This window comes from Peromyscus californicus, unplaced genomic scaffold, assembly GCF_007827085.1.
Source record: "Peromyscus californicus insignis strain IS unplaced genomic scaffold, ASM782708v3 Scaffold_4__1_contigs__length_199733344, whole genome shotgun sequence".
In the NCBI taxonomy this organism is placed as follows: domain Eukaryota; kingdom Metazoa; phylum Chordata; class Mammalia; order Rodentia; family Cricetidae; genus Peromyscus; species Peromyscus californicus.
This window is the reverse complement of record NW_026294562.1, coordinates 146,594,733-146,620,372: the sequence shown is the minus strand read 5'-3', so window position 1 is coordinate 146,620,372 and position 25,640 is coordinate 146,594,733. Positions and strand designations below refer to the sequence as shown.

Here is a 25,640-nt window from a genome sequence, read left to right as displayed (position 1 = left end):
AATCTTCAGAGGACCTCATAAAAACAAACATCAAGGAAAGAGATAAATAAAAAACGATCTACTTAAGTTATAAAATGACCACATATATAACATATATGCTGAGAATGAATAGAACTGTCTCAGCTATATAAATTTTCCAGGAATTCTTAATACAATTATATCTTAATAAAGATTTTATGCCATCCTTTATAATATAATGCCTTTAATGGAGGCTTTCAAAATGTTTAACATAGACTTTGATACTTTTTTATATATTTAGAATGTGGCTTTTTTCATTAGAGATGCAGCAGCCTTGGATAATCTGTTGAAAGAATTTTATATTATTTTGTCTTAAAAAGAATCATGAAACATTGAAAACTAAGAAAATGAGTCTCTGGCGTGGAATTATTATTTTTTTAAATATAGCTTCCATTTGCTGCTATAGAAAATTCTCCCAGACTTAATGGCCTAATGCCACAGTTGTATTCTCACATATCTAAAGGCTAGAATTGGGAGACCTGGCAAGATGACACTTCTGCTGTGGGAATCTGCTGAGTATTATTTTGGCTTTTGAAAATGGGTTGAACATTCCTGGGCTAGGGCAACAGGTATTCAAGTATGCAATAACTCTTGAAGCAACAGCTCTCTAAAGAATACAATACTTCTCTGGACTCGGGTTCTTCAATTCCAACAATAACAACAACAACCACAACAGCACCATACACCTAAGGTGGGTTGACCTCATTTGACAGGACATCAGACTTACAGGCCCTGCGAAGATAAATAAGTTGTGTGACTCCCACTTTCTTTACATGATAATGTAGAATTAGATTTTGTTCCAAAAAGTCAGTTCTCATTCTGATGTTCAACAGATTGAGTACAGCTTTTGTTTTTCCTTAGATCTATGTTATAGAGACAAAAGCCAGTTCCCGGATTATATTCATTAGGCTTAAAGGAACCATTCACTTAATTAAACACAATGCTTTTTATAATGAAGGATTTTAACGTTTTATGCGTGGATGATCATAATGGTGAAGTTGTACATAATTTATTCCTTTTGTTAAAAGTATTGCTATAGATTGCTTTAATTTTAAAGGAAAACAAAGTAAGATAAATTTTCCTTGGCAAATTTATGGGTGAGGACTGTGGCACTGCTGTTTTTTTTTTTAACCCTGCTTTTTGTAAATATAATATTATGAAAATCTCCAGTACAAAGTAACAAAAGTATATACTAATAAGTTAGAGATGGAGGAGAAGATAGATGCATGCATTATTGACATTTCTTGCTATTGTGACAACTTGCCTGCCAGAAGCAACTTGAACAAGGAAGTATTGATTATGTCCCATGGCTTTAAAACTGCAGTCCGTCATTGCTGGGAAGGTGGGAGTCCATGTTGGCAGGGAAGGTTTGAGGGAGTCCATCACGGCAGGGCAAGTTAGATTGATTCAGTCATGGCAGTTCAAGCACAGAAGAGCTCACAGGGGCAGAAACATGGGACTAGAGCACTTCAAATCCTGTCAGATAAAGAAGCCAGGTGTAGAATGCAAAATGGGTTTGAACTACAATCTTCAGAGATCTGACAGTGGCAGACTATAACAGAGCTAGCTAAGCTTTGCATCCTCAGTTCTCAAAAATCTCTGAAATCAGTGTCACCAGCTGGGGATCAAGTGCCCAAACATATAAACTTGTAGAGGGTATTTCACATTCAAAACATGGCATTCCTCCCTTGGACATTCACAGCCATAGAGTTAATGCCTATAGCTCTCCTTTGGGAATCCAAACCTGGTTCTCAATGACCGGCCTTGTTTGCTTTTCTCTGGAACTCTGGTGAAAATTTTGATGGCCTCATAACTTTTATTCTATATTCTGTCAAATGCATGATTGTGTACATGACTGAAAATTCTGAGACCAGCTCAAGACAAACTCTAGGTCTTCTTGACAAACACTGCAGCAGCCTCTGAGTGCCTGCCTGGTGAACTGAGAACATTTCCTTGTGTAATCTTGTTTGAGAAGGGCAAACTTCAGGTTCCATCTTCACAGGCTTTTTCTTTGTAAAAGAAACTCTTTCAAATGAATTTGTGTGTTACATACTAGAGCACTTAATGGGATGAATCTTGTCCTTACAATATCATTTCTGAATGAGTTCCTTTTTAAAAGCTTGTTTATTTTTAATTACAAGTATATGTGTGTGGATATGGGCATGTCAGTCAGTGCTGGTGCCTGCAGACACCAGAAGAAAGTGTCAAATTTCCTGTCACTTGCCTAATGTGGGTGTTCGGAATTGAACCTCAGTCCTCAGAAGGAGCAGCCAGTGCTCTTAACTGCTGAGACATCTCTCCAGCCCAGGTCTGCACTAGATCTTCTGCATATATGTTATGGTTATTAGCTTTATGTTTATAAGGGACTCCTGACAGTGGGAGTCGGGAGGGGGTGTCTCTGACTCTTTTACCTGCCCTTGGGACCCTTTTCCTCCTCCTGGGTTGCCTTGCTCTGCCTTGATATGAGGGTGTGTGCCTAGTTGCATTGTATCCTGTTATGCCACATTCAATTGATATCCCTGGGAAGCCTCCTCTTCTCTGAAAGGAAACAGAGGAAGAAGACTAGCTCTGGGGGCAGGGGGTTGTGGGGAGGAAACTAGAAGGAGTGAAAGGAGAGAAATCTGCAGTCAGGATGTATTGAAAAAAATATGAAATAGAAAATAAGATAGCATTTCTGCCTCTCTTATCATTTCTTAATCTCCTGAAGTTCTTTTATGGGGTGGAAGACTCATGTACTTTCTCCATCCACCTTTAACATGTGTATTGTTGTCTTTGTTCAGCTCATATTTAGGCAATCACATTGGTGAGACTCTATGGGTATAAATTGCCTGATCTTCTGGTTCTTTCCATCTTCTACCCCCTCTTCCTCAATGATCTATGAACCCTAAGTGAAAGAGTTGTGTTGTAGATCTATCTGTTGGGACTAGTTAATGAAAAAGGCAGCCATGAATTTGAAAATGAATAAGGAGAGGAATGTGGGAAGTTTTGGAAGGAGGAAAAAGAATGGAGTAATGATATTATTATCACACACACACACACACAGAGAGAGAGAGAGAGAGAGAGAGAGAGAGAGAGAGAGAGAGAGAGAGAGAGAGAGAGTCTTAAAAATGAAATAACTGAAAAAAAGTAATAAGCTTAAAAATAGATGCCAATTCTGTTGTCCTGGCACACAGTTTCACTTTGCGTCCTATTTCATTCCATTCTTGGGGTTGGGAATTTAGCTCAGTGGTAGAGCACTTGCCTAGCAAGCGCAAGGCCCTGGGTTCGGTCCTCAGCTCTGGAAGAAAAAAAAAAAAAAGAACAGCCATTCTACAGTAAATTTATGAATACCTAGGCTATGACTTTAAATTCATTTGTGTTCTTCTCTTTACTCAAATGCACTTTTCAAGACCTCTTTCTATTGTGTTTTTGTTTTGGATATTTGCTATAAGACTGGCTAAGCATAATATAGCAAAAGCCATGCTAGAGCCTGAGTGCTATAGTGGTTTTAAATATTCTCTGCAAAGCAAGCAGTTCATTACTTCTAAATTCAGCTTCACTAAATGTTTAAGACACTATTGAGCAGATTATATACAGATCCTTATAGTCAGAATTTAGCACCAATGACCTAAATAGTCTTTTGTTTGTTTGTTTGTTTGCCTCTGAAGACTCAGTAGTGAAGTCTTTATACCCAAGTTTCTATCAACCCTCTTGTCTCCCTCACTCTTACCAGTCCCTGAAGTACTGCTTTCTTCATTCTGAGGCTTCTCTGGCATGAAACTCCAAATTCTTCCACATTCTTTCTGAAAACCAGTTCTAAAGCATATGAACCATATGGTCAGGTTTATCCTGGCAACATTCTCACTTTTGTAAATTTTTTTGTATTTTGTATTCTAATTTCTATATTAGTTTAGTTTCTCATTAATGATAGAAGGACTCATTGGAGCAATAATTCATGCTGACCCCCATTGTGGTAAAGCATGTGAAGTTCAAGGCAGGAGGGTATAGCTGGGCAGCTTTATTTCCTAGTAGTTCTGGAAGGAAATCGTGAAACCAGAAGCAGGACTAAGCTATAAATATATACTCAAGGTCTGGTCAAACTGCCCTATCTTTGACTGGCAGGCCTTTTCCCAGAAATGTTCTACAACTTTCCAAAACATCAGCTAAAGACTAAGTATTCAAACACATAACTCTGTGGAGGATGGTTAGACAGACAGACAGATAGATAGATAGATAGATAGATAGATAGATAGATAGATAGATAGGTAGATAGATAGATAGATAGATAGATAGATAGATAGATAGATAGATAGATAGATAGATAGATATAAAAGATAGACAGGCAATATATTGAGATAGATGACAGATAGATGACATAGATTATAGACAGATACAGACAGGTTCTAGTTATATTTTAGATAAATAAATAGGAGGTAGATGGTATGATATAGATCTATGGTAAACAGATTTATGATAGATGTAATCTAGATGGTAGGTAGACATAGTTCGTAGATAGATGACAGATGATAGAACATAAAGGCTAGAAAGATGACAGAGGGATAGATAATCAATAAAACCTTTTATTTAATTCATTTTCTTATTTGCCAACCCAGCTCCAAATCTAAGAATATTTCTTAAAATATTAAATATCTACATGGAAAAATGGAATGTAGCAAACATGAACATTTGTCAGCACTCATACTGTCATATTTTGGGGATATAATGAATACACTAAAATTAAAGCTCCATTGCAAACCACTCCTTTGAGCTTCTGAACCTGGGTTTGCTTTACTTCCTGTTGGTTCCTGTGAACTAGTACCTCAGAACTTGCATCACATTGTGAATTTTCAGTTTTTCAGAGTAGATTCTTATACAAACCTCTCTAGTTTTATATGTCACAAATATTGACATAAGCCAGAGTAAAGAAAATGTGTTGGTAAGACTGCAGGAACAAACCTTGGGGAGATAAAAAAGCCAGTGTTCCAGAAGACAGGGCATATTTACTACAAAAGTGGATTTCTTATGAGAGAACAGGACAAAGCCTGCACATTTACACATAGCTAACTGTTTACAGCCTGTTTTTTAATCTGTCTGGATGTGTTTCAGTCATGAAGCTACTGTGAAATTACCTGGGTGTGTGCCTCTATCTTAGATCACTCAGGGAATATGACATTCCATACCATAGAATGAAAGGGAGGACACCATTCCTGGTACAGCAGACAAGGGGAAGAAGGAATAAAGACTACTTCTCAAGAATGGCACTTTTCGGAAAAAATTAAATTAAGTTGCTTTCTCTTTTAATTGTAGTTATATTTCAGTACATAGAGTGTATGTAAATATTTGTTCACTTGTATAGCAGCTAGACATACTTTACATTGCCTTTGACATACTCTCATTTTGCAAGAATTTTTTCAACCATATGCATGTCTAGTTGCTTTATGAGCCTGCACCTCTCTTTAGTTTCATTTGGTTTATATTTTAAGTATAAATCATAAATAAGCAAAAGAAAGTAACAAGCAATAATTAGTTGATTGTGAAATTAACTAGCTTGCAAAGACTCAACTTCTAGCTTCCAAAGACTCAATGATGAATATGTTTTCCTCTGGAGATTGCACTGATGTATAAACCAACAATAGAATGCTATGATTCCCATACAGTCTGGTGAACCTTCAACCACAGAAGACATTTCCCAAATATGCTCTACAGATTTTTATTTTTAGAGTTTATTTTACTTTATGTGTATTAATGTTGTCCTGGCCTATATCTATGTGTACTACATGCATGACTGTTTAATCCCCTGGAAATGGGGTTATGGATGGTTGTGAGCCACCATCCTGGTGCTGGAAATCAAACTTGACTCTGAAAGAGCAACAAGTGTTCTCACCCTCTGAGCCATCTCTCCAGACCTTTACAGATCTTTGGCCTGTAAATTTTACACATAAAACTTATATGGATAATAGCAATCTGTACCAGACCTGTGAACACGAAACATGTCCTGAGAACATGAAACATGTCCTGAGAACAAAAAATGTAGACATGTGAGATCTCTATGCTTCCGTGATCTTCTTCAGCCAAGAGAGCTCTCCAAAAGGGAGCTACTTCCTGTGTGTTTGTCTTTATATAGTCTTTCTGTTCTGCCTTCTCATTGGTTGTAAACCCAAACACATGACTGCCTCATCACTGCCTGTCTGTAGAGACTTCCAGGTCTTCTATGGTTGAGATTGAGATTAAAGGCGTGTGTCTCCAATGCTGGCTGTATCCTTGAACACACAGAGATCTACCTAGCTCTGTCTACCAAGTGCTGGGATTAAAGGCGTGTGCCACCACCGCCATGCTCTTGCTATGGCTCTAATAGCTCTGACCCCTGGGCAACTTTATTTATTAACATACAATTAAAATCACATTTCAGTACAAATAAAATACCACCATATCTCTATGCATGTAGACATTAAAAAAAGCCAAGAAACATTGACAAGTAACAATAGTTCTTTCAGAGTTGCTGCTGTTATACATTGAAATAAAATTGTGAAGTTATAGTTATCTGATTGTTCAACTGAAACATCATATAGGAAACATGTAGGGAATTTAATGTATTCTTTACATTTTTCAGCTGTTGCCCTCGTTGTGACTGTCAGGCAGAGTCACTCTCAATATTAGCGTTTGTTATGTCCTCTTGTTTTAAAGTTGTGTCTTCATTTCATCTGTAAGTTGGAGGTAATGGGAAGCAGGTGGTAGGTACTCAATTGGTTTTACCTAGAACAAATACATATTTGACTCTTGTTAAGAATGTTTCTTTGGCTGGATAGATGGCTCAGGGTTAAGAGGATAAGCTGTGCCTGATGATTTGAGATTGACCCCCACACTCACATGATGGCTCGCAACCGTCTGTGACTCAATTTCCAGGGGATTCAATGCTCTTTCTGGCCTCTGTAGGCACCAGTTGCACATGTGCTGCACAGGCAGAGGCGCTTTATATTAAATCAAGTGACCAAACAACTGATTGTGTAGACATCATAATGATAAAAAGCAGCATGCTTTTCCTCTTCACATCCTCAAAGGAACTTAACTCAGAGCAGAGATTGGGTTCACTTGTTATCTGCTATCTTCACAGCGTATCAAAGAGATTGATGAGAATGTAAGAGCCTCGGTTTTGTTTTGCTTTTTTTGTTGTTGTTGTTGTTGTTGTTGTTTTGAGTTTGGGATTTTTAATTTGCCCTAAAGTCACTGAATCAAAAAAAAAATGATAAAATATTTCCTTACAGCCCTCAGTGCTGAAAGAAAAGAAAAAAGAAAAAAATGATTTGTAGGAAAAATGGTTTTGTACATGGGATGAAACAATATAAATTCAAAATGGACAGGTAAGGGTTAGCTTTAAAAAGTTATATGAATACATGGTAAAAACCAACAGGGTGTCTCTCTTGAAATGTTATCTATGTGGATTCCAAATAAACCACACGACTGTATCTTGTATTGGAATGCCCTCAGAAGGCTCCGTCACTGAACAGGTAGTAGAGAAAAACACAAGTCCTTTCTTTCAAATGAAGAGGATACAACTGGGATTAAAGAAACTATTCAAACTCCATCTTCTTCCCTTGTGGCTCGAAGTCTCTCCCTTCTCCTCTGCCACCTGGGAATCCTCCTCAACTTCCAAAATCTTATGGCTTCTGCCAGAAAACTTGCCTATTTCTCCTTGGCCCCCTACCTCAGCTTCCAAAACCTCCTCTGCCTCCACCTAGGACACCAAAGCCACCTTCACCCTTAGGTTTGGCCCCATCCAAGGTTTGTTTCCTGTAGTTAGAGTTTTTTTGTTAGGACAATTTTTTTTTACTCGTCAGTCCCGTAGTTGTTTAGACTTAACCAAGTAAACGTATAGAGACTTATATTGTTTACAAACTGTATGGCCGTGGCAGGCTTTTTGTTAACTATTTTTATATCTTAAATCAATTTATTTTTATTAATTTATAAGTTGACATGTGGCTTGTGGCTTACCGGTATCTTAACATTTTTTTTATGGCAGCGGCTGGCAGCGTTTCTTTGTCTCAGTCTTTTATTTTTTAGAATTTTGTCTGTTTTTTTGTTTTGTCTATATTTTTTGTTTGGCTACTGGTCAATCAGTATTTTATTTATATAGAGCAATATCCATAGCACTTCCTCTTTTTAAAAAAAAAACAAGGAAGGTTTTAACTATTACATAGTAAAATTACAGATAAAACAATTATCAAGCAAGAATTACAGTTACAATATCTAGTTTATTTATAATAACTAGTTTATTTGTATTTGGCAAAATTAAAGAAGATATCTTATGTATCTTATATTTGTGAGTCTAAGGTTTTATATCTAACTTATTTTTATCATAACTGAGGAAATTATAACTTTAGTCTTTAACTACATTAAAGGCCCCAGAAGAATATAATATTACCTGAGAAATGGGAGAAGGATGTAAGTAACTTTTGGGAGTATTGTAGGGTAGACAGAGACAGCTGGCAGCCTGGACAGTCACCTAATTTTTTTTTTGTACAGTTGGGGCATCTGTCTTTAGCCCACAGGCCTGGAGTCTCTTAGTTATTTCTCTCTGTGTCCTGTAGAATGTATGTCAGTTTCCTCTGCAAAGCAGGAACCTGAAAGACCATTTCGCCAAGCAAAGTTTAGTGGTCAGCTTTTTATGGGTTTTGTATGTCTAGTTGATACATTTTTTTAAGCAGTCCAGGCAAGAACAGATTTTTGTCCAAATGGTTATTTTTGTCAAGGTGAAGATAAACTCCATATAGAGTGTCTTTGATGCCCATCCTCCTCTCTTAAGTAAATCGGTGCTGCCAAGAGCAGACATGTCTCACTATCTAGAAAGTCTAAATTTTTAAAACATTTTAAATGTCATATTTTGTAGGTCTTTAAAGTATTTGAAGATTACCTATCTATCTGAAATATATCTATGTATACCTAAAAGACTAAACTAACATGACTATAAGTTTATCATAGAAGACTAATTATAATTATCCATTACAATTTAAATGAGTTATATAAACATAATACCTTAAAAAGAGTATATATATATATATATATATATATATATATATATATATAGTATAACAAAATTAACTTTAAATTTGTATCAATAAACTAAAATCTATATCAATGTAAACCATTTTTAAACAAGTTGCTCTTAAAAGTAGGTTCATTAATCTACCTTTTAATCTTATTATATCTATATCAGTTTCCGTCAGTTTCTTCATCTTCCATGGCCTCCTTGGCAGCTTTGGCATCTTCCTTGCTATTGAACTGTACAAAGCCAAACTCTTTGGAGGAACCAGTTTCCTGATCAGTGACTATTCTTGCTTAAACAGAATTCTTAAATGATTCTTTGAGGGTCTCTTCAATAGTACCCTCTGACAGACCTTTGACAAACAGAGGTTTGGATGGCTGACTTCTTATAATACACAATAGCCTGGTTCCTTGTGACTCCAGCCTGATGGTTCTGCCCTTGGTTTCCATTTTATTCCAGGAGTTTATAGATTCCTTAGCATCTTCAAATGAAGTGAATTCTATAAATACATGCCCTTTAAATTTGCCATTTGGGTTGTGGGCACTTTGATAAAAAATTGCTTACTCAAATACTTCCTGAAGATTTTCTTCTGTTGCACCACAGGAAAGGTTACATAAAACCAAAGATTTTGATTCACCACTCCAAGAGAGCTACTCTGTCCAGCTCTCTCTTGCCTTTGTCCTTTCTCTCTGGTGTAGTAAAGTGAAACAAAACATATTGGTCACCAATGTCTGCCCTCTACTTTTCTTCATAGATTTTCCCTGCATCAGCTTCTGTCTTAAATTCAATACAAGCAATCCCCTCACTCTTCCCCCCACCCCCCGCCGGCGGACAAATCTAATCTCCATGGCACCTTCAAACACTTCTTTTAATTCATTACCAATGATGCTGAAAGAGAGGTTTTAAAAAATATGAAATGCTTCATGACTTTGTGTGTCATCCTTGTGTAGAGGCCATGCTAATCTTCTCTGTATTATTCAAATTTTAGTATATTGCTGCTGAAACGAGCATAGGGGTGTCAGTCATACACTTTATCTTTTCTGTTCCTTAGAAAGTACAAATGGGGGATCTTGGGTGAGGAGAAGGTTTCTATAGAAAAGAAAGAACACAATGTTGGATGTTTAGGTAGGTGGGGGCAGGGAATCTGTGAGGAGTTGGGAAAGAGAAAGAGTGAGATTGAAGTATATTGTATGAAATTCTCAAAAAGAGAATATTTAAATACATACCTCCATAAAAAAGAAAGTACCAAAGGGAGGGTGTATTTATGTCTTTTAAACAAGGCAAGGGCAGAAGAAAAATATAACTCTCAATTCCTTCTAGATGTCAATGAAGGTAGACTTACATGTCAAGAGAAATTACTTAATTACTGTTTTCAACCCAAGCCCATCATCTTGTTGAATTAATATGGGAACTGTTAAATGAACTAGAGTGCTATTCTATGGGTTTGCTAATAGTCTATAAGCTTTATTAGTCTCACTTGTAATAAATATTTTACCATGTTTAATAAGGATTTTTTCAATAATTTTTGAGAACACTATTTTTGTGAGAATGCTTTCTTATTAAGGAGTACAGTTACCTGTGGAAATCTATGTGAAAACCACATAGAATAACTAAAGATCCTGCCTGGGTTTCTTATACTCTGCCCAGATTCTGTCCTATTTTTGGGCTTCTTGGAACCCAGTAGTTAAACTCTTCAAACATTTTTCCTCTGTAGCCCATTGCAACCAAAGCTTCAAACTCAGGAAACAACATTCATGAACTTTTATTTATCCCTCCTGCCAACTTCTATACCAGACTGAAGAGGGCAGCATAATATTTAAATGATATGTGCAAAAAAAAAAAAAAAAAAAAAGCACATGCCTGCACTTCCCAGTGGACAACCATAAACCTTCCCATAGTAAGTTTCATGTTACTTGTACATTTCTTTCAGTCAGGGTACTTTTTGCTTTCCTCGTGTTCCTATTGAGATGAATGTTATAATGATATTTCAGCTCTCAGAGGTAAACAGCTTGTTCTTTATAGGAACAGAATGCACATAACCCTCTAGGTATCTTCTGTAATGTCACAAGATATTTTCTGTCTAGTTGAGAAAATGAAGCATGTATTTATTATATCTCAGACAAACTGGGGATTAATACAAAGAAGAAGGGCAAGATTCCTATCTTTTGAGAAATGAAGATCTTTAAATAAAAGCTTATTATTTGAGAAATGAGCATATCCAATGGGGAAAAAAATTCCATTAGGCTTCACTAATGCAAAAATTTAACATAAATTATTGTTCTTAATTTCAAAGATAAAAATTGCAAAGCCCATTTCAAAGATGAATTATATAATAAAGCCTATTTCCTTTTTTAGAGTGCGAAGCTGACATGGTGTTTTATGTCATATAACCACAAAAAGCCATGCCTGTGTGTAAAACCTATTTCTCTTATTTTAATGGTGTGTATTTGTCTTTTTTCTCTGTATCTCTCTCCAGCCACAAAAAAGTTCTCCGGGAAACCATGAAAGCTCCCAAGTTCAGTCAACAAAGGAAGAGACAAAGAGAACCTCTGTGTGTGGTCCTCAAGATGTAAGAATAACCTAAAGTGGTTTGGAAAGAAAGACACAACATTTGGCAATGGTAGCTCGTGCCATCACGAAATGTTCTCGGGTGGGGGATGACTTCTTTCTAAGCGCTATAACTTTCCATGTGATGACATAGATGTTGCTTAGACAGCACCAGGCAGATGTTCTTCTAGAATAAATAGCCAGATTCTGCTATGCAACCCATGGCTCAGCACCGCCACCACATCATTCCTACAACAACAAGACAGACAGCAATTAAAGGGTTAAAGCAGAACAAGGAAACAAACATAAAAGATTCTATAGTATTCACCCCCTAAGAAACATGCATGTGCCCTTACAGAACAACATGCCAGACAGAGATCCTCCACCTTCATATGATAAAGAGTTAGGAACCGGAACTGTCGGGGTAGGGTCTCTCTTAATAAGTGCAACAAAAAAATAAAACATCAACACTTGAATTCTGTTAGAACAAAGGTTTTAGATCTGTTATGACAGATCTAACAAATAACATTTCTGTTAACCAGACTGAGATACAGGCTCTAGTCCAAAGAGAAGTTATATACCAAGACTACCCATAGCTGAAGAAAATTAGCTAATATCTGAGGAAATAAGGAAAAAGGAAAAACAAATAAATTGGCACTTATATTTTTCTTCTGCTAGCTCCCAACATGCATTTTGAAAAAAACTAATTTGTCAGTATGTTTGGCACTGAATCTTTGTGTGTAGGACCATATATCTAAACCATATAATTTAGGATACAAAATTAATCAGGAGCACAAATCAACCCTCTACAATTGACTTCCATAGAGAGTCCAGAAGGCTATAGGTAGGAAGGAATGCCTTTGCAGTGGTCTGAAGTATGGATAGATCTTTGACCATGGGAGCAAATTTTCACAAACAGAAAATATACCAGAGCACTATGGATACAGAATAGTAGTGAGATATTCACCCATAGGTTAACCAGGAACCACAAAGTAAGGACTTGCATTCCTTCATCGGAGAATTTAGATTGAAGTATACAAGGTTTTCAAATGTTTGTAAGCTGAAGAACAAAACAAGTGTCAGTTTATAGGAGGATATTTACCTTTTTATATGACAAGTTGAAAAGCTCTGCCTTGTTCATTGATGTTCTAAGCATCGTTTTGACTTACCTTTTCAGAAATGGGCCTGTCAAAATTGTGTGTGTGTGTGTTGTGTGCCTGTGTCTGTGTGTGTTACTATTATCTCCCTCCTCTCCCACTACTGGTGTTCTCCTTCATAAACTTAACTCCCTTTGACAATTCCTGTAAGCATGTCCTTCCCTGGCACTGTCTTTAGTGGCACTAATGAGAACATTGTCTCTAGACTTACTTCAGTAGACCCTAGTGTTTGGTATTTCAACCTTCCAGAAGCTATAATTCTTAGTGTAGAGCGTGCTCAATCAGAGCTTCAGATCCAGAGAAAATGGAAACTAGATAAAGTACTTGGGTGTAAGAATGAGGAATTAGTGGCACTGTATGGATATCAATTTTCAAGTTTTAAATCAGGAGTTCTAATCTGTGGCTTCAGAGTATATCACCTAGAGAACACTTCAAAATATGGCTGCACAGTACTTTTCACACAAGTTAACTCAACATCCCCGTGGGTGGGATCTGCACAACTGATGTGTTTATTTCAAATACTAAAGATGATTCTGTGTTGCAGATAAATTTTACTAACAGTGGTTTTCAAATAGAAATAATCACAAAATTATCTGGAGACATTATTCACAGTTTGAACAACTATTTGGGGTGTTGTAAATGAATAAAGCTAAGGGATTTTGTAAAGCTTTTGATGGGCCTGATGACTGTCATCTAGGAAGCTCTGTCATTATTAAGATCAATATAACCTTATTGGAACCTCACAGGCCTTAATCACATGCATACAGCTATGTACATGTATGCATGTTCATCCATGTATGAATGCATATATTAAATTAGCATATAATAAATGTCAATTTCTGGAAATAGATGTCCTGCACCCATCATTAGATGTCCTGCACCCATTAAGTTCATATAAAATGTGCCAGCACTACTACAGGAGCTGATAAAGAAATTACCATTTTAATATATAACTAGAACAATAGGAGAAATAGATAATTTGTTACTGGATAATATACCATAGGGGCTGTACCTTTCCTAAACCAATGGTGTTTAAATTATCTTCCACAGACCACATGTATTTAGGATTGTCTGCATTGAGTGTAAGCTGATTACCCAAACACAGAGCCTGGGTACCATTTATTGTAAGCACTGAGGATTTGAGGACTCCTTTCCATAAGTTCATGTCTGAGAATGCCACACTTCTGACTATTTCCAATTAGCCAAATGAGTGTTGAAGGACTTCTGAACCCATGGGAACTATTCTTGAGTATAAATGACTAAACTCAGAACATCAACATCCTGAGATGTGTTAAAGTGTGACAGCTATTAATCTAGCAATATGAAAATACTTTCAACCTCATTATGGATGCAGACGGAAAGTCAAGCTCCACTTTGATTTCTTTTATTGGATATATAAACTGACAGAAAAGAGAACTGAATTTAAATGATTACTCTAAAAAACACAAGAATTACTTTGTTCCCTTGTACTCCAACATTTAGACTTGCAATCCCTGATGATGAGCCTTTTGCTTTAATTCATTATTTGGTTATCCTAGCTGTCATGTTTTAATGCAATGACTACCCTTTATAATCAAATATTTATCCCCTGTATCAAAAACTAATTGATCAGAAGTGTGAGTTTATTTTTCTGTTTTCCATATTGCTTCAGATCCTATGTGTCTATCATTATGTACTTCCATACTATCATTTTTTACTTCATATAACTGTAACTATGATTAATACTTATTATTTTTGAGATTATAATATATTTATAATTACATCTTCTTTCTTCAAACTCTCCTATATATCCCTCCTTGCTCTCTTTCAAAACTGCATATATATTCCTACATACATAAATACAATCTGCTTAGTCTGTAATGCTATTTGTATGTAAACCTTCAGAGCTTACCATTTGGTATTAGGTAACCACTTGGTGTGCTCATCCCTAGGGAAGTACCAAATTATCTTAATACTTGTATCTTCACATAAGTCCTGAAAATAGAAAATAGGAAGTTAAAATCCTAAAGTTTTGTCATTCCATTATAATACCAAATTGACTCTTCCAAGCCCACTGCAAGGTCTTATAATTTATACAATCAGCCTGATAATTTTAATAATCCTGCCTGCTACAATTTTGACAGGGAATTATATCTATAGATCATATTAAGAGCAAATGTCATCTTCATAACTATCATTCCAACTCATAAATTGTTTATACAACCATGTTTAAATTTCCATCTGAAATGATTTATAATTTTAGAATTACATTAATTCTGAGGTGAGAAAATCTAAAATCTGACTTAGGAAACCTTGTAATTTGTAACTATCAGTAAGTGTCTATATTCTATATTACTTCACAATAACAGCGATGAATATAATTGGTTAAAATACCAAAGAAAGAATAAAATTTTGGTCAAATATGAAAAATGAGATTTTTATCAAAAGTGTCTGAAGCAGAATTAGCAGTTAAAGTGGGTAGCTGTGTGTGGTCAGATAATGAAAACTCATATTTTGGAATGAGGGTAGGAAGTGAGGTATTGAAGGGAGAAAGTGGATACTAGATGTAAAGGATAACCAGACTACAACCCACAGCTCCAGAGAATCTAGGAAGCAAGGAGGACCCTAAGAGGGATGCATGGATCGCCCTGGGGAGGTGAAATAGATGAGATCTCCATAAGTAAACTGGGGGTGAGAGGAGAAATAGAGTGCAGGGGATGGGGGATGAAATCATATTTTCAGTTTAAAGATTTTGCAGAGATAAACATTTTCTTATCATTTTCTTTCATTTTCCAACTATTTATTAAATTTCCATTTTCGCCGGGCGGTGGTGGCGCACGCCTTTAATCCCAGCACTCGGGAGGCAGAGCCAGGCGGATCTCTGTGAGTTCGAGGCCAGCCTGGGCTACCAAGTGAGTCCCAGGAAAGGCGCAAAACTACACAGAGAAACCCCGTCTCGAAAAACCAAAAAAAAAAAAAAAAAAAAAAAAAAAAAAATTTCCATTTTCCTACAATTATTATTTTGTTTTCTTTCTCATGAATTATTTTAAAAAAAACCTTGTTCCTACTTATTCTCATTATTTTGTTTTGATTTTTTGAAACACGATTTCCCTACACATCCTCTGCTGACTTAGAATTCACCGTTTACCCAGAGTGACATCAAACTCACAATAATCCTCCTGTGTCGGCACAAAAGTTCTGAGAGTATAGACTTCAGTCACTGTGCGTGACTAACTCATGTATTTCTATGATAAACATTAAACATTAAACCTGTTCTCTGCACATTCTACATGGGAAACTGAACCTGCATATACCCCAAAGTCTACATTCTTTCTCCCAGAAGGCACAATTTAGTGCTACATATTGCCCTTCTTTCTACTCCTGTTAATTTCCTTTAGGAAAAAAGGAACATGTTATGCAATTACTTTCTCACAATGCCAAGACCAATATTAATCTTTAATTTATTATTGGTACCATGCATCCCACAGAATTTTGTTGGCACAAAGGTAAGAAACATTAATCTGCCTACCTCATTGACACTACTTTATAATTAGTTGTTAAAACTCAATCTCCTTTCTGGTTAATTTTATTTTCTTCTTCACTTCATTGGCAATTAGGAGTCTTTTAGGAAATGTGAATGGTTCATAATTGTCTTTAACTTTGAAAAATACACCAATTTCCAAGGATGACTTTTAACAAGTAAACCATTGTACGGTAGCAAGTATAATTTATGCTGCATGAAAACTGCATTCTCAGATATACTCAGTTCTATAATATCCCATTAACTACCCTCTAGGTCTTAGGGGGATTAGGAATAAAAACTTGTGGAAAGGCGACCTTTAGCTTGACAGAGATATCTATAGATCCTTCCATTCTGGGATTCTGTTCAAGTTAACAGAGAAGTTCTTTGATCCCAAATCCCACTTCCCTCTCCTCCTTGTGTCTTGCCCTTTATCCCTGTGGTATCCCTTTGAACATTTGGTAGTAGCTCTACTTCTACCGATTTTTTGCATTTTTTGGATAAATTTGTTAGTACATATCTCTTAAAGGAGAATCAATTTTGTACATAAGTATTTATAAGAATTACATAAGGAAATTATTTAAAGCCCTAATCTAAGGAACTTCCATTACATTACAGCAGCAATGAAAAAAAATAAGCATAAGGGTAAATGTTCCAGGTACACATATACACGTTCACATACATATTGAAACACATGAATATACATATGGCACACACACACACACATAAACATGTCCATATACACATACATACTCACACACATATACTAATTGAATAATGATTAAAGGTAGACTCAAACCACAATTTTCATAAAACATCTTTCTTTTACCTTTTGAAGAATTGTAATTCATTTGAGCTAGTCTCATGAAGAATTACAGGACGCAGAATAACTGTAATTACTCCAAGTAGTGTTGGGATATGATGCAAAGAGCCCATCAATGTGACAAATATCTGTTGTGCTTCTGTATATATTTAATAGTCACAATTAAAAAGAAAATCTGTGTGTCTGTGTAAATGACAGTAGGAATCATAAAACAATGCAAAACAAAATAAAAACAGAACAGTTTTGTATACATGATCTCCAGAGTCATGCAAGGAGAGGGATGCCTACAGAACTGACATAGATTACAGACTTTCACTGAAGAAAGAGGATCATAATGACAGCATAGTTGAGAAACCATTTTATGGGATGAGTTCTATGAAATACAGTTTGTATGTCACTAGATTCCAACACAGAGAATTCTTCTGTCTGTGAAGTGTCATTGGAAACATAAGCATGGAACTTGTGCAGAGAACTTACAATGGACTTTTCTCCTAGTAAGAACCAGATTCCTCATAAACATTACTGGTTGACCTGTGAGGTCTCCCACAACTTACTCCTTCTCTTGTTCCTCTTAGTTCCCATCTTACTGCGTCCTCACCAGCTCATCACCCATTGTGCATCTCCATTCATTTTCCTCCCCTTTATCCTAGAAATTCTTCCTTATAAATACTCTCACCATCACTCAAGGTCAGTTCTTACCTCAGTGTTGAAAAAAGAAAATGGCAATTCATCCAAGTAATAAACAATCAGTCTTTCCTTTATGGACAATATATCACATTTCTTTCCTTGGGTATTGTAGAATGTTTCTCTATAGAATAAGGTACCTAATGTTTTGACTCTGGTTTCTGCTGTTACTTCACATCACTTTTTCATTAGGCATATTTTGATTAAAATATTCAATAAAATATTGAACCTTCTATAAAACATGATCATATCTGGTCATGAAGAGAAAGCAAGCATGTGAACATTTTAAAAGACTGATACATATTTCATGATCTGTGATTTTATCCATTTGTTTCTTATTAGGCATTAGATACTGACAATCTACTATCTATTAGATAGTAGATTTACCTATGTATGATCAATGTTTGTACCTTTATCTTTAAGGATCACACCAAGTACTGATGGGCTGCCTATTCTTACACATATGAAAGCAATCTGAAGTGCTATCATTATATTCACAGTGCTGACTGAGCAGAAATGTAACTGATCCTTGCTGCTGTTGGAAGGAACCAAGGAGGGAATGACAGTAGGAATTCAAAACCACATGAAAAGGGATTTTTGTGGAGGTAGAGGACATAAAGAGATGACAAAGAGTAAAGTAATCTGATGCTTGTATGAGTCTCAGATGTGAAACACGTAAGAATCATTTTGTACTAGATCCTGAACTGCATGAGTCTTCATCACCTCCACAATCTCTACAGCATCATCTACTCAGAGTATTTTACATGACAGAATGAAGCTGAAGGGGGTCCCTTGACCCATGGTTTTTCTCTAGGAAAGAAACTGCATTGTTGAATATCAAGAGCTGTGCACTGTCCATTGACTAAAAACTCTTAGTCTCTGTTTTACACATAGAAAAGACTGCAGGAAGTCAGCATATGGAACACTGACATACTCCATCTTAACATCTGTTTATAATCTGAGAAAAAGGAGAAGAGGAGGAAGCAAGAAGACAAAGAGAGGAAGAGGGAAGGAGGAAAGCAATTGGTGTCTCAGTGCTCACTAAGATAGAATGAAAGCTGACTGGAGCTGTTTCCATTGACAACAGCTGCTTCTGCTCACATCTCATAGGCCTAAAAGGGAACTCATGGTCTCTTGCTTTGTAAAATATAGGAATATTATAGCTCGAGAAATATTGCCTTTTAAAATATACTGAAGTATTTTGCAAGACATATTTATGATAACACAATTGAAATTCCTTCCTGTCTTATAGTACTTAAAGATTCATTTTTATTTTTATTTGCATGTGTGTGTGTGTGTGTGTGTGTGTGTGTGAGAGTGTGTGTGTGTGTGTGTGTGTGTGTGTGTGTGTGTGTGTGTGTGTGCGTGTGTGATTTCTGTGCACATGTTGGCAGAGGTTAGGAGAGGTCATTGGATATCCTGGAGTAGGAGTCATAAGTGGTTATCAGTTGCCTCACATGGGTACTTGAAATTGAACTCTGGTTCCCTGAAGGAGCAGCAAGTACCCTTAACTGCGAAGGAATCCCTCCAGTCCCCTGCCTTAATACTGATGTCCCTGCAGGCACATTCACCAGTGATCACTAATTTAAATGTTAGCGTCCAAATGCATCATAGATAGACTATTTCTTTAATCTTTTTCATCTTTTGATTGTTTTACAGAGAAAGAATTTTTCCTTAGAATCCAGCTTATTAGTAGCCAGTGATAGAAAGAAGTGCCTGTGAGGTGCAAATAACTCTGAATACTTGCCAGCTCTTGGGAACCCATCCAGTCGGGAGGATTTTCCCTTTAGTTTTTAGTATGCATTGAATTGATAAAAACTTTTTACTACGAGTAATCCGCAATGGGTTCTCAATCACCTTTCTTTGTTTAATTTAATTAAGTTGACCTACTTTTAATCGTTTTATAGGAGGGTAGTTCCTGTTTGGTGAAGCATGAGGAGGGTCCCCAAAGAAATGTCACTGCAGCATCAGAGCCCACAACACAGGTATTCCCTTGTGAGTCTATTTGATTTTCATTGTATCCAGAAAGTCCTTCTTGTGCTCACTGGATTGCAGGGCAATTCTTGTTTATTTTGTTTAACATTAACTTATTTTGTGTGCATGGGGGGAGAGGGGAGAGCATGCCACGTCTCTTACGTAGAGGTCAAAGGCTAACATGAGGGATTGTGTTTTCCCTTTCCACCGTGTGAGTTCCAGGCATCAAACTCAGTTCATCAAGCTTGGTAGCAAGGACCTTTACCTGATGAGCCATTTAAAAAAATATGAAGACCTTATATATTGTCTAAAAGAATGTGTACAGTTCCTTCAACCCAGTCCTTTGAATTTTGCTTGTCTGCTGTACCTGCCAGTAAATATTTTATTGTACCTATGTGAGGCCCCCGCAAAGACAAAGGACAGATTCCCCTCCTCTCCCTCTATGCTGCCAACCAAGAAAGTAGAGGAAATTAAACAGAGAATTAAAAAAAAGTCTATAATTCTTATGAGATGAAAGAGATTAAAGATGACTGGGGAAGTGGAGTAGGTGTAAAAAGTAGTCACCTTCCACAAAAATAAACAGCAAGTTTACCTGCAATGTGCAATTCTGAAAATAGTATATAGTATCAGTGTTCAGGAATTTTTAGAGGTAGATGAATCTATGTTGGATGGCTTAACCAGTTTTCTCATAGTAGCTTTTGAAGAACTATACCAGTTGTAAACACGGTGTGTACATGTGGTAAAAGTCTGAATATTGTTTCATTTGTGGCTATCCTTGTGGTCTAGATGCTATTTGTTTACACTGGTGGACCTTCATTGCTGTCCTACTTCAATTTTGTACTTTTGCCTTAAATACGCCTATTTTTTATTCTTCTAATTGTCGTTTCTTTATTGTTTGGCAGAAATTGCAAATGCCTCTTTGTTCTGAATGTGAGGAGAAAAAGGGCCCGGAAAAACAATCAGCCAGTTTTGATGCAACTCCAGCTAGAGAAGAAAAAATACTGTAAAAAGGAGGCACGGAGTCAGAGCTTCTCTTTCCTGCCATCTCATGTTTCTAGAGTACAGGCTTGATGGGAACACCATGTTTCTAAAGCATGCAACTTTTTCAAAATTTTATGTATCTTTATAATGTGGATTACCCAAAAAATTCCAGGCCAATTATGAACTTTAGCAATAATCTAATGAAAAGGATTTCTTCACTTATACACATATCTAATTGTCCTCCCTAAAATTACCCGGTATAAATTGATCTGTTTTGAGCTGAAATACAACCTTACCATTTCTTGGTCTTTGTGTGGATATCCAGTACTTCTAAGGTCTAGTTGCTAACATTAGCTGGAGGATGCTCAAAAGTGAGTTCTCAGTGTGTTTAAAATCCAAATTGCATACATATGAAGGTTTTGGTCAACAGTGGCCATCTGGTGTCATTTCCTCCAAAGTTGGGATTTGCAGACCAGAATACATGATTTTAGACATTTATTGCTTGGCTCATTACATTGATTTAATAACAATTTGATATAAATTATGCCCAGTTAATTCTGTCAATGATAAGTTAATTACCAGAATTCATTAGTTAGATTTAATATGCTATACATACAGAATGAATGTCAGATATCTTTCATACTATTTTTAAGTTTTAAAACATTCATTATGCATATTCATCTATATTGTTTCAAGATGTGAATCAAGCTGTCTGAAGTGCCAGTATTTTTTTTTCTGATGTTGGATGATAAAATTTAAGATGGGGGGAAAATTCTAAAATATTAACATGCAAGGTGTCCAAAGATATTGTAGAACTGAGGTTTGATAAATGAAAAACAGAATGGAATCATTTTTTAAAAGCAATGATGATTTAGCTTTCATATAGGATTCTACGAGAATATCACTGATCAGAAGAACCAGGCTCATCATAATTAAAGCATAACTCATAATCAAGAAAAATGGATATATAAATAATGATCTACTCAAGATCCCACTTGGCAGATAAAAATGAACCAACAGATGAAGTCAGGGAGTCCACACTGACTGAGTACATTCACTTCTGTTGGATAAACACATTTTGAAAGTTCAGAAAAAAGAATAAACCACTGGCTGTATAGAATTAATCTGTTAAGCCCCAATTAACATCTTCAAACAACATAGCCCAAAATCAAAATACATTAAAAGCAATCAGTGGTACTTAATGTCTAAGATCCAATGGCTTTAATGTGATATGTTCAAAGAAATTTATGGAGCTCTAGAATTTAGTGAAAACATTAGTAGAGAAAGGAACATCACCATTTATTAATTCTACATGCAGATAAATGTTTGGGGATTTTGTCAGTCTTTCACTCTTTTAAAAATAAAAATATGTGATTCTATATGTTTCATAGATTTTTAGATGAACTGACCAAGATAAAATATAAGACCAGAATACCAAATTTATACTCTCCACATCTCCAGTCCTATCTCACTCCACCCCCAGTTTCATAAAATATTAGAACTTCTTGATAGAATAACAGGCTTATAGTTTTTTCTTTCTTTTTCTTTTTGAAGCAAAATCTCATCTGTGTCAAGTTAGGCTCAAAATTACTACAAAATAGAGAATGACCTTGAGCTCTTTATCCTCCTGCCTCCACCTCCCAAGGGCTGAGAGTTTCAGTCACTCGCTACCACTACAGTAATGAAAAAAATTAATTCAGTTTTAATTTAGGGTTGCTTTTGCACTCCTGTCTAGGGAATTAATTTCCTGCCTCAACCCAGTGGATCCTACAGAATGTTAGTTGCATGTTCTTTCTAGGATTCAGGTTGTGAGATCTGTGACACCTTGGAGGAATGACTGGATAGAGTTCCATGTTAGAGCAAACTTGTTTTCCTGTTGTGTACTTCCTTTACTTTGACTTCCGGTTCTAGAATGTGATAGCCTAATCAGTCTGCTTTTCTTAACTCTTGGAATGATAAAATGGGTTTGAATCAAATGGTAAAAATTTTCTCCTAAAATGTGTATAGTCATGTGTATCCACAGGTCTTCTCTAGGTTATCTGTCATAATATTGGTTATCTGTCATAATATTCACTCCTATATTTGACAGAAACACCTTCAGAACAGGAGGTTGTTTCCTAACAATTTTTAAAGAACATTATGAAAGTTCTTCTAGTACTTTGATACGGTTGTTTTTAATATGATTTGTGATTGTTCTTTAATTAATGTGTTTTATCTCTCTTAGCCCTTTCCTTGCTTTGAGATTGGACCAGAGATGTTTAAACTAGTTTCCATACCCATGTGGCTATTCCATAGAAGTGATGCCCATATCCTATTCTTCTTAACTATCAGCTTTACACTAGATATTATTTTGAATATTAATATTTAAACACAGGCCATTCTCATATGGAAAGAATATTATCCAATATATTGACAATACATGGTGTGATTAGGTTATATACTTGCAAGGTTAAGTGAAGAAATACAACTTATATTTTACAGCTGTGCATTAATTACTGTTGAGGACACCCCCCTGTACTTTCTAATGGAATAACGTATTTAATATGCCCTTCCACAACTAAGAACACTTTTTCTCTATTTTATATTATAATATAATAATTCAATTTAAAATGTGAATCAAATATAATGTATTCATTTGTAAATTAGCAAACTTTTTGAACTTTTGTCTTTCTTTGTATGTACATAAACTATGTCAATTAAACTAGTGCCTAAGACCTGTGAGCCCCGAATGAGCACTGACTGTGTCTATTCAATAGGACGTGCCCAGAAGACGATGGTGTCAGTCATTCATCTGGATAGAGATTTCTTCACAATTCAAATATTTGAATGCTGAAAATACTAGTGGCTGACTTTGTTTCTGTCTTTGAGCAGCTAAGTGGCACAGCATTGCTGCTTTACCATAATTGTGTTTCATAAAATACACTGAAGTACAAGCTCAATACAATTTGTTTTTTGTTTTGTTTTGTTTTGTTTTGTGGAGCAGATGTTTGCTGTTTTAGATGGACAAGGTGTATAGCTTGGCTGAAATTAAATTTGTGAATTTGCTACAAGGGAATCTTTTATTTTTATAGCTCAGGTAATGTAATTAGCACTAACTGTGGCAGAGGTGGAAAGAATAATTGACACTACAGAGTAGGGAGGGCTGGCAGAGTAATGCACACGATGCTTGTTTCCATAGGGGACTGTACTTTCAGAAGGTCTACATCCTCGAGCTATGTATTCATCTGGATTGTGTCACGTAATATTAATGGTCAAGTAATGAAAAATAAAAAGTGCTGAAAAGTGGCCTATTTTTTCTTCAATAAAAAATTTGTTACAAAGCTCGTAATGTATTTATGCAAACTGAGTGGAACAGCAAATATTGGCTTGCCTCTGTCTAAAAGAATCCAAGGACTACTTTGAAATATCATACTGAAAGCTTCTTTAATTTCTTTGATAATTCACCAGAGGTATTTTGTGTTATTTAGAGCATTTAAGAAGTAGTGTTCATGATGTTGGGACTTAGATTTTCAAAAGTACTATTAATATTTATTATTGTTGTTTACACTTAATTGACAATTACTATATATGGTAAATGAGGACAATTTGGTGCTTGACGCAGCCATCAAATGAGAAATGATTGCTGCATGCTTCATGGATAATACTCCTCTATGTTTTATAAGAATTAGCTCAAAGCCTAAAGTAGTGGGAATGATCAACAGAAAGAGTGAAGGGCACATACTGCCCTGAAACACAAACACAGGCTTTTACTGAGAAAGAAAACACATTTCATGTTTGGGTTTCTCTTTTCTTTATCCTGCTACTCTTAGCTTTCTCTCTGAAATAACAATGTGAGGCCTGCATTTGTGTCTTTAGTCAGGGTGGCTGTAGTGTAACTTGCAGGTCAATGTGGTAAGTATAAGATGACACAGCATTTAGTGATAGGAATATCTTGTGAGACATGCATTATCCTGGATAGTTTTATGTCAACTTAACCCAAGCTGGAGTCACTGGAGAAGAGGGAGCCTCAACTGAGTAAACAAAAAATTCCATAAGCCTGGGTTGTAGGACATTTTCTTAAGTAGTGATTGATGTGATAGAGCCCAGTATGTTGTGGGTGGTGCCACCCCTGAGATGGTGGTCCAGGGGTCTATAAGAAAGCAGGCTGAGCAAGCCACAAGGAACAAGCCAGTAAGCAGCACTCCTCCATGGCCTCTGCATTAGTTCCTGCCTCCAGGCTCCTGCCATGTTTTAGTTCCTGGCCTGACTTCATTTAGGGATGAACACTGCTGTGAAAGCATAAATCAACTAAGCCCTTTCCTCCCCAAGTTGCTTTGCTTATGGTGTTTATTCACAGCAATAGTAACCCAAAGTTAGTTCAGAATTGGTACCAGGATCAGGAAGAATTTCTGTGATAGACCTGATCATATTATTTGGGGGAGGACTGTGGAAGGACTTTGGGACTTTGGGCTAGATTGAGAGCTCAGTGGGCTGTTCTGTATGAACTTGGACTGTGGACAGGTGGGGACAGGAGCAGAAGAGATCAGGTAGGGGGTGGAGGGAGAGGAAGAGACAGATGGAATTGGGGGGTATTTGGGAGGTGGTGTGGAAGTGTAGTACAGTGGAAACTTCCTGAAATCTATTAAGGTGACCCTAGTGAGGATTCCTAGTAATGGAGGATACAAAGTCTAAGCTGGCCATCTTCTATAGCCAGGCAAGGCTTCGACTCGGGGGACTGGGTTGCATTCAGTTGAGTTGTTGGCTGAGGAGGTCCAGTGGAGATCTCTAAATAACCTGGGCTGACGCTAGGACAGAACGTTGCTCTCCAAAATCTGACAGCAGGACCACATTGCCAAGGACAACATCCATACAACTCGTTTAATATAGAAAGGTCATGCTAGTGCCTGTATGGAGCCTCCACACATATGTTCTAGTTTCTTTGGCATGTGGGAAATTACT

At 36.4% G+C, this 25,640-nt stretch overlaps 1 protein-coding gene and 1 non-coding gene across 4 annotated transcripts in view; one reads left to right on the top strand and one right to left on the bottom strand.

Annotated features, from left to right (window-relative positions):
* Positions 1-23,987, top strand: part of Luzp2 (leucine zipper protein 2) — a 358,969-nt gene extending 334,982 nt beyond the window's left edge. For 2 of the 3 annotated variants that reach the window (XM_052760867.1, XM_052760870.1), the window contains exons 10-12: positions 11,514-11,606; positions 19,655-19,732; positions 20,624-23,987. In XM_052760867.1, coding sequence (XP_052616827.1) covers positions 11,514-11,606; positions 19,655-19,732; positions 20,624-20,728 — 276 coding nt within the window. In that variant the 3' untranslated portion in view covers positions 20,729-23,987. Of the gene's footprint in view, positions 1-11,513; positions 11,607-19,654; positions 19,743-20,623 lie in introns of all 3 variants that reach the window. The other variant, XM_052760869.1, reaches the window with a different exon arrangement.
* On the bottom strand, positions 9,943-10,047 carry LOC128095726 (U6 spliceosomal RNA). Its single transcript, XR_008213338.1, has one exon. It is a non-coding gene; the product is annotated as a U6 spliceosomal RNA (small nuclear RNA).
* Positions 23,988-25,640: the final 1,653 nt, after the last annotated feature.